This window comes from Cavia porcellus, unplaced genomic scaffold (assembly GCF_034190915.1).
Source record: "Cavia porcellus strain 051 isolate PalLab524CR breed Dunkin Hartley unplaced genomic scaffold, mCavPor4.1 scaffold_14, whole genome shotgun sequence".
In the NCBI taxonomy this organism is placed as follows: Eukaryota; Metazoa; Chordata; class Mammalia; order Rodentia; family Caviidae; genus Cavia; species Cavia porcellus.
This window is the reverse complement of record NW_026947497.1, coordinates 74,944,783-74,954,249: the sequence shown is the minus strand read 5'-3', so window position 1 is coordinate 74,954,249 and position 9,467 is coordinate 74,944,783. Positions and strand designations below refer to the sequence as shown.

General features: G+C 44.5%; 1 protein-coding gene across 4 annotated transcripts in view; it reads left to right on the top strand.

Annotated features, from left to right (window-relative positions):
• The first annotated feature begins 185 nt into the window (after window positions 1-185).
• Window positions 186-9,467, top strand: part of Lsg1 (large 60S subunit nuclear export GTPase 1) — a 31,256-nt gene continuing 21,974 nt past the window's right edge. For all 4 annotated transcript variants that reach the window (XM_063224286.1, XM_063224285.1, XM_063224284.1 and 1 more), the window contains exons 1-4: window positions 186-378; window positions 1,220-1,346; window positions 8,922-9,042; window positions 9,179-9,265. In XM_063224286.1, coding sequence (XP_063080356.1) covers window positions 280-378; window positions 1,220-1,346; window positions 8,922-9,042; window positions 9,179-9,265 — 434 coding nt within the window. In that variant the 5' untranslated portion in view covers window positions 186-279. The remainder of the gene's footprint in view (window positions 379-1,219; window positions 1,347-8,921; window positions 9,043-9,178; window positions 9,266-9,467) is intronic.

Here is a 9,467-nt window from a genome sequence, read left to right as displayed (position 1 = left end):
GGGATGTACCATCCTTCTAACTCAATCATTCTATCAAATTAAGACATTCATAGGGATAGCTACAGTAAAGTTCAAAGAATTATTTTTACATTTTCCTATGATACCTGCAAGCTCGAAGTATACAGAGAGCATTCTGGAGAATGTCTTTTCCTTTTTCCACTATCACCCCCCAGGTCTAAACCACTTGGGTTTGGTTTACGTCACTTCCTGTAGTAGCTCCGTGAATGCCGGAAGCTGCACGCGTGGAGGAACTAGGAGTTGGACCACACCGGGGATGCTATGGGCCGGAGGAAGGTGCAGGGTAGTGGGTCGCTGGGCCGGACCCTTATCCGCCACCAGACACAGCGGAGCCGTAGACACCGTCACACCGACTCCTGGGTGAGACGGACCTTGTTATTTTTCTTATTTCAAGACTCCTAGTGCCATAAAATGTGAGGTCAAAAGTCACAGAAATTTTCCTTAAGTGAGGCGTTTTGCAATGTGTAGGAGTTTCCTCCTGGCTGGGCAGCGGATCCTAGCGAGGCGCGGGGCACAGAGGTAGAGGTTTGAAAGCAGGACTGGTGTGATGGTGAGGCGAGGGTGAAAATATGAAGCGTCACAAATGCCAAAATCCCCTGAATGTTTGTCTTTTGCCCTAGAAGTCTTAAGAGCTCTCGGAAGTTTTTGAGAAAAGAAAACTTCGTGATAAATATATAACTTAGAATGGCGTTTGTCAAACTCTAGGTTGTATCTTGAGTAGTTAGATAGAAGATACTACGGTGTTACATAGGCAACTTGTTTCGAGATCCTTTTGTTTACATTTTACTATATTGGCCGGTACGTTCCCACTTGGATCACTGTGTGTCTCATGTACTTTTGGGTCGTTTATATAAAATACATTTCTTAGTGTGGAGCTCTGTCAAAAACATTTTGACTTACCTGGCTGAGAAAGTCAAGATTGTTCAAGTTCTCTCACTGTCGCTTAGTTTGCAACTCTAGGCAAGTTAGAGTACCTGTTTAAGCCTCAGTTTCCTAATCATGAAACGGAGATACAAGAAAATGAACTTCAAAAGATTTGGGGAACTAAATGGTGAAAGGAAAGCCTCTCTCCCAAAGTGAGAAAGTGCTCATTTAAATGCAAATTATTGCTGTGAGATTCTGAAGATTTGCAAAAGCGATCAGTTTCCTGGGCTGCCGCAGCAGAAGACAGCAGCTTTCCTCTGACGCTTTTGCTTCCTAGTTGCACACCAGTGAACTGAACGACGGATATGACTGGGGCCGCCTCAATCTGCAGTCGGTGACTGAGCAGAGCTCCCTCGATGACTTTCTGGCAACCGCAGAACTCGCAGGAACAGAGTTCGTAGCTGGTAAGTCGCTTGGTGCTGGTGTGTGACACGACTCAGTTCACCACTTGCTGCCAAGATGTAGATATTTGGAAGTGCTCAAGGACCCTGCTAAGGGTGACCCTCCTTTGAGGCCTCCCTGTGCCTCAAAGGAGGGTCGCCCAGGAGCAGTGTGTGGAAGTCCGGGAGAGTGAGCTGCATATGCCGCAGGGTTTTAGTCAGCTGTGGAGAACACCCTCAGTTATACTTCCTATCCAGGTCAAGAAATGTAGTACCAACATTTTCCAGAAAGTCTTTAGTATGGCTTTATTATTAAAAGAAAGGTCTTATCTTTGCTTCTGTTGGAAATTTGGATTTATCTTTATCTATGTCTATATATTCTGTTTTGAGACAGGGTCTTGCTATGTAGCTTAGGCTGGCCTGAGAATCTATAGTTCTTCCTACCTCAGCCTTCCTGGGACTGGAATTACAAGCATTCACCATCATGCCCAGCTATGACTATATTTTTAAAACACCAATCAACATCTGTACATATAATTTTAGTGCTTTTCTTTTTGTGAATGGTTTTTTTTTTTTTTTTTTTTTTTTTTTTTTTTTTTTTTTTTTGGTACTGGGGATGGAACTCGTGACCTTGTGCTTGCCAGGCAGGCACTTAAGCCACTGAGCTAAATCCCCAGCCCTGTGTATTTTTTTAATGTGGCCTAATACTCTGGTTTCTCTTCAGATCATATAAATCTTTCTCCTTAATGTGGCCTAAGCTCTTAGAAAGATGGTATTGTAAACCATTATTTCCACTCCTTTATAGCACATCATTTACTGATTTTGTCCAAAGTACTTTTATGAATACTCAGCTGTCACGTTAGCCACTAATAGTATGATGTTTAATTTTAGCTGTTTCTGTAAAATTTTGTTTTGCGTGCTGTGAGGTCTTTGGAAAACAATGTGGTCATTAAAGACAGGCTCAGGAGCCCTTTCCGTCTGAAAGAAGATGGAGGCCAGCCCCAAAATCCTTGCCCAGGCCTGAGTCTTCATTTTTCAGCACCAGCAAAGGAACCCAGGGCTTCCTGTGTACTGGGCACGCGCACCTCTGAGCTACACCCCAGCACCCAGGCTGAGAGCTACACTACAAGATGATGGAAGGAGAAGGGACGTACATAGCGGCCAGGAGTAAACCAGCAGTGAAAGAGGCGGGGCGTTGCTGGTGCAGGGAGACCAGCTGTGATGAGCACGCACTGAGAAAGGGACCAGATGGGTCCCAAAGAGAATAAAGTCAAGGGAGAGTGCCTACAGAGATTTTACTTTCTTCGGGGGTTTTTTGTCTGTCCCCGCCCCTAGCTTTCTATAGTTGTAGTGTACACATGATGTTTTGTTGTTGGTATGTGCTGTGGAGTGATCACCACGATCGAACTAATTAGCAGCTCCATCACCTCATACAGTATTGTGTGTGCAGCGAGATATCTAGAGTCGCCTCCTCTAAGACTGAGGATGTAGCCCAGAGGTAGAGCACTTGCCTAGCCCTGGGTTTGATACCCAGCCCTGTACAAAAGACAAGCAAGCAAAAAACCTGCTCTCTTAGCAAACTCTTAGTGTTCAATCCAGCGGTTGTAATTAGAGCAGCCATCCTTAGCTCTCCAGAACTTACCCTGCCTGCGTGAAACTTCAGTTGACCAGCATCCTCCTGCTGCCTGCACCTGTGCTTCTGATAACTACCATTCTCTCTCTGCTTCTGTGAGTTCAGCTTTTCATGTCCCACATATTTCTGAGACCACTCTTTGTGCTGGCTTGTTTTACTCAGCAGAATGCCCTCCCGTGTGCCCAGCTGGTCACATCGTCATAGTTGTCTTCTCCTTTAATATTTTTCTGTGTACATACACAGCTGTCCCTCCATATCTGTGGGACTTGGCCGCATAGCCCCGTATGAACCCCAAAATCTATAGCTCAGCTTTCATATAATGACAAAATATTTGCATAGAACCTTCAGATAACTGCTTGTATACTTGAGTTCATCCCTAGATGACTTTTTTTTTTTTTTTTTAATTTTATTTAAGGAGAAAAGAAAAAAAAAGCAGGGAAAGGGTAGAAGTTATACAGATTTACAGAAAAAAATGAACAGTAGGAAATCACTAGTTAATGGATTACATATTGTCATCTTAGAAATAATTGTTCAAGTCACAAAATTAAAGCTTGTAAAGTGGACATTCCATCAATGATACTGCAAACAGTTCTGTTCATTGATCCAATAAAACTCTGTGATATCATTTTCTATCTTATACACTTAAATATACCTGCAGTTATATAGTTTGGAGCACTTTCTTTTCCTCTCTTTTGTACCATGACTATTACACATTTTGGGTTTCATTGCTCCCACGGTTCTTATTACTTTTTTGGAAGAGAGTAAAACCAAATGTGACATAACAGAACAGAATCGGTCAAGTCAAAAGGGTGGACATAATAGATAATGTAAAAACATAATACAAGGTGATCAACAATGGTTACCATAATGCCTCCCGCTATCTCTAATAGAATTGCCTGTATCATTAGTTAAAATACAATTGAACAAAACAGTAAAGAATAAAACCGACAAAACCAAAACATTGGAGACATTGTAGGTCTTCAAAAGTAGATAAAAGTCAACAAGAATGGGCGTCATAATGAATCTCATTATCTTCACAGCTGATGCCTAAACTTTCGAACCTGATACTATCCAGCAAAACAGAATAGGGGAACATCAGTTAAAAACCAGATGGTGAGAGAAATACAGGGCTTTAAATCAAGGTAATGAAAAGTCAAAGTGGGTTACTATAATATATCCTGCTATTTTTTTTCCTTTAATTAAAAGGATAAAGATAAAAAAGTAAATAATGGAGTGGAGATTGAGATAAAAGAGGGCATAACAACGAAACAGCGCAGATCAAAACATAACCATTTAAGCAGAATAGTGTTTCACCACCAGATAATCCTAACCTAAAAGTAGTTACCATATTGTTTCTTTCTTTGAAATCCTTGAGTACAACTTCGTATACTGTAGCATTAAGTATATCAAAACAATGTAAAACCATTCGAGAGAATGACAGCATTACAGAGTATTTAGAATCGACTAACAAAATGAACAATGGTTTCTGTATAATCTCCTTGTCTTTAACAGGTTTTTGCTTATACTATCATACATAATAAAATCCAATAAGATACAGCCTATTTAGATCATTGGAGACAGAAGGACAAAAGCTAGATGAGACTTCAAAACAAGATGATACTAAATCTGTATTACTTATTAAGATGTCATTTTCTCCAAAATAGCTGTTCCTATCATCCAATCTTCTCTGCCTCATTTCTGTTAAGCTCTTTTTCTGTCCGTAGCTGTCAGTTTGTCTTCTTCATTTTGTTCTCTGCTCCATTCATTGTGGCCTCTCTGCCATTATTTCTGGATTCTTTGTATTTTTCTTTTTTTAGAATATCCTGCAATACTCTCTGTAGAGTTGAATTGGTGGTTGCAAATTCCCCCAGTTCCTCTTTATCCTGGAAGCACCTTGTTTTTCCATCAATTTCCAGGGACAGTTGTGCAGGATATCTCAATCTTGGCTGGAGATTATTATCTTTCAATGCTTGAATTATTTCCCCCCACGCTCTTCGTGATTTGATGGTTTGTGCAGAGAAATCTGCTGTAATTCTGATGGGTGTTCCCTTGTAAGTGGTCTGTTTCTTGTCTCTTACAGCTTTTAATATTCTGTTCTTGTATTGAATTTCTGGAATTTTTATTATTATATGCCTGGGTGTTGCTCTGTTTGGGTTGTAAGTAGCTGGGGTCCTGTATGCCTCATACATCTGAGTATCTTTACCTTTTGCTAAATTAGGAAAATTCTCCTGGATTATTTCTGTGAGTAGCTTTTGTAGTTCACTTGTTTGTGTCCCTACTTCTTCTTTTATGTTCTTAATCCTTAAGTTATGGATCCTCTTATCATCTTCTTGTCTTTGTATTATTGCTGTTTGTTTCTTTGTTATTTTTAAGAAGTTTTTCATTTCATTCTCCCATATTACAAGTCTGCCCTCCAGTTCAGATAGTCTGTCCTTAGTTTCTTTCAAGCTGTTATGCCAGTCTTCTATAGACTTCTTAGTATCTTGGTAGTCCCTTTGAACCTGCTTCACGTATTCTATGCTTTCTCTGTTTTCTCCATCAAACAATTCTCCCCTTTTTTTCTGTTCTTCCATTCCACCACCTGTTTTTTCTTGGGTGGTACTTAGCATTTCTCTAACTATTCTGCATACTTCTAGCTTCAGGTCATTGATAACTTCATTCCTGAATTGGTCTATGAGGCTCTCTATATGGTGCCTTATGTGTATTGGTGTGGTGTCTGCTATTGCCTGTTTCTCAGAATTGGGGGCCGAGGAGCCTTTCTTGTTGCTGCCTCTTCCCATGCTGCCTCTTCTTCTCTGTTCCTTATATATGCAAGCTTATATAAGAGGCCCAGCTTCTCTCCCAGTCAGCCACAGCCTGATTGAATTGCGCCAGTTAGGTGTTCCCGCTCACCGCTGCGCACCAGGGAGTTATGGACCAGGCAGCCTACGCGTCTCCCCTCCCGGCCACCGTCAGGCTCTGGGATCTGGGTTGGGACAGTCTACCAGGTCCGCCGGCAGCGTCACGCAGGCCAGGCACTTTTCACCAATCCCGCCCGAGAGGGGGATGTGTGACTGGAGTCGCCACCGCGCCCTGCTCCCGCAGGACTGCTCGGGCCCAGAAAGTCCTCCGCTGGAGTCAAACTGTGGTAGAGTGTCAGCTTCTCTCACTCACCTCACCACAAGTCAGTGCACACCTCCCTGCCGTTCGCAGATTGCCGTTCTCAGAGCTTCCACGCGTCTCTCCCTGCCGAGCCACTGTAGAGGCAGCCAGCTGCCGTGCGGCGGGAAACCCAAATCGCGGCTTACAATGGCGCGGTTCCAGCCTCCACACCAAGTCTTTTCTGTTCCTGTTTTAGCACCAGGACTGCATTCCAAGTTGGCTTCTCTCAGCCCAGTTCGTTCCTGAGTCAGCAGAGCATATCTCCACCGACTTATGTCTCCTTAGTCCGCACCATTCCTGGCTTCTGAGCCGAGTCTTTCAGAGAGCCTCCGGTAGTTGCTGTTATCTGTCCGCCATGTTCTCCCGGAAGTCAATGACTTTTGTTTTGAAACAAGGTCTTGCTAGGTAGCTCGGGCTGGCTTCGAGTTCTCAGTGATCCTCCTGCCTCAGCCTCCTGAATGCTGTGATTAGCCCGCCTGATTATCACATATTCTTTACTCATCCCCGATAGCACATTGCATCCCATATTCTGGCCATTGTGAGTAACGCTGCAATGCAAATATCTCTTCAAGATGCTGATTTCATGCTCACTTCTTTTGCATGTACACCTGGAAGTGGGGTTGCTTCCACATCGTAGTTCTGTTAACATTTTGAGGACATTCCAGAGTGTTTCGTAGTGGCTGTATCACATTTCTCGTTTTTAAAAAAAATCACTGATAAGTGAAAGGAAGAAAGAAACTTGTTCATCACCAAGAGATGCAAGCTTGACTGCAGCAGAAGGAGCAGAAGAATGGAGAAAGAGTGGCAGGAGATTGAGGGATGTGGAGTAAACCAGACTTGTAGCAAGGGACGAAGAGCAGAGAGAGATTCGAGCAGGAGCCCCAGGCTTCACAGGAAGGGGCCCTGTCAACCCCAGGGTGTCAGGCAGGGGAAGAGTGGAAGAGCTTGGAGAGAAGGGAACTCAGACATTGTCAGCAGCAACTTCCAAAGACATCTGGAATTCCTCTGAAGGCTGGATGTGGACCTGCTGACTACCCAGCAGTTCCACTCCTGTGTGCACCGCAGTCATTAAAAACAAGGCCATGAAAAGTCTTGTATGTGAATATTTGTGGCCACTTTATTTGCCATACACAAGAAGAGGCACATCTATACAGTGGGACGGTGTGTGGCTATTAAAAGGACAGAAGTTCTGGTATATGCTGCAACATGCATGAGCTTTGAAACAGTAAAGAGAACAGACATAAGAACACAGAGCGGGCCAAGGATGTAGGTCAGTGGCACAGCACCTGCCTAGCTGCACGAGGTGCTGAGTTAGATTCCCATTACAAAAAAAAAGGATATATTTGTAGGAAGAGTCCAAGAGTCAGCATATTTATGAAGACCTAACAGCTTGGGTTACCTGAGGATGCGGGTACAGGAAGGAGCTGCCAATGGGTAAAAGGTTCTCTAGAGGAATGAAAATGTAAACGTCATCTTAGTCATGGTTACATAACTGAGAGCTGAGAGCCTGTGGCCCCAGGAGCCCACTCACCCCACCGAAGGGGCAAGTGCTCTTTAGAGAGGGTGGGGGCTTCCCTGCAGGACACCAGGGAGAGCCCAGAACAGGGTGGATTTGGGTGTCTTATGGGCAGTGCCAGTGGCTGCATTCACAGTGGCAAGGCTCACTGTCCTGTCCTGCAGCATCCCACAGCATTCTGGGGACATGAGAAGAGATGGACGGTTGGGTGTGCAGTGAGTGAGGAGTTTGATGGTTTGGTGCAAGGGTGGGTGAAGGAAGCTGCAGGGTGGATGACAGCCTGGGCCTGAGGTCAGGGGTGCAGAGTAAGGGGCCAGGTGTTCCCAGAAGTGGGCTGAGCCATGGGAATGCCAGGTGGAAGGTCAGCGCCAGAAGGGGAAGCAGTTATAAAGGGTGCTATTGGTCGAGGGCAGTGTGGATGAGAACAGGCTGGGTGACAGTGACCCAGATGAGGGCCACAGGGTGCTGGGCGGTGTGACTGGGGAGGGCGCAGGCTGTGGTCTTAGACCTCCAAGGACAGAGGCACGGGGCCGAGACCTTAGCTCTGCAGGCAGCGGGATCCTCAGTGGCTGCTCCCGTGCTTTCCCAGTGAGGCCCCGTGCCTGGGGGTGCAGCGGAGTGAAGTAGGAGTTGCTGGGGCTAAAGCCTAGAGCAGAGCCCTGTCTAGTTCATGCCTACACTTGCTTCTCTTTCTCTCTCTCTTGTTAGTTTTATTTTGACATAGAGTCTTACTAAATTACTAAGTTGCCAGGCTAGGCTCAAACTGCAATCTTCTGCCTCAGTCTTCTCCAGTTCAAACTGGGGCAAATCTGGTCACTAAGTCTTTCCTCCTCACCACCTCCTTTGGTTTCGATTTTTTTTTTCTGGTCTTTGAGAGACAGGGTCTCACTATGCAATTCAGCCTGGCCTTGAGCTCGCTCGAACTTGCAGCCATCCTCCCAAGTGCTGGGATTACAGACATGTGCCACCATGCCCGACTTCAAAATTATTCTTCAGTGTAAAATGAGACGATAGGTGGTACTGTGCCCTGCAGCTCCGGGGAATATATTGACCAAGAGAGATTAGTAACGTCGGTACTTAACGAGATGGCGAGTCCTTGGAAATTTTAGTGAAGATTTCTGAATTTTTCTCTTTTCATGGTAAAAAAAAAACTCCACTTCGAATTTATAATTTATTCAGTTCTAGAGGAAGTGAATGAAGGCTTAAGTTCTGTTTTAGCCTCAGTGTTAGTTTCCCGAGTTTATTAAGATGACCAACATTCTGTGTTTTCACTTCTTAAATAATAGTACTTTTTCTTTTCTGTAAACAGAGAAGCTAAATATTAAGTTTGTACACCCTGAGACCAGAACTGGGCTGCTGTCATTTGAGGAGAGCCAGAGAATTCAGAAGCTCCATGAAGAAAACAGACAGTTCTTGAGCATCCCCAGAAGGTGAGCAAAGCAGAATCTAGACCCTGGGACATCGGGGATGATGCTAAGCTGCTTTTTCTCTACTGTCATTATATCCTAAATCCCATGTTATTTTGGTAACTTACGCTTGGGATTTTTTCCCCTCTGATTATTTTAGACCAATTTGGGACAAAAATACTAGCCCAGAAGAACTCAAACAGGCTGAGAAGGATAACTTCCTAAAATGGAGACGCAAGCTTGTCCGGTGAGTGTCCAGCCTGAGGCTTCACCTTGAGTCCTGGGTGGGGACCTTGGCAGCTTGCGTTGCTGTCTACCCTGGGAGCCCTCAGTGCGCCAAGGGGAATGGTGGTGTTCTGTTCACAGGTGCACATTGGTACAACACGCAGGTGCCACACCTGCTGGCCTGTGTGTCTTCATTGCAAGGGAGTGAGCTGGTTATTCGGTCC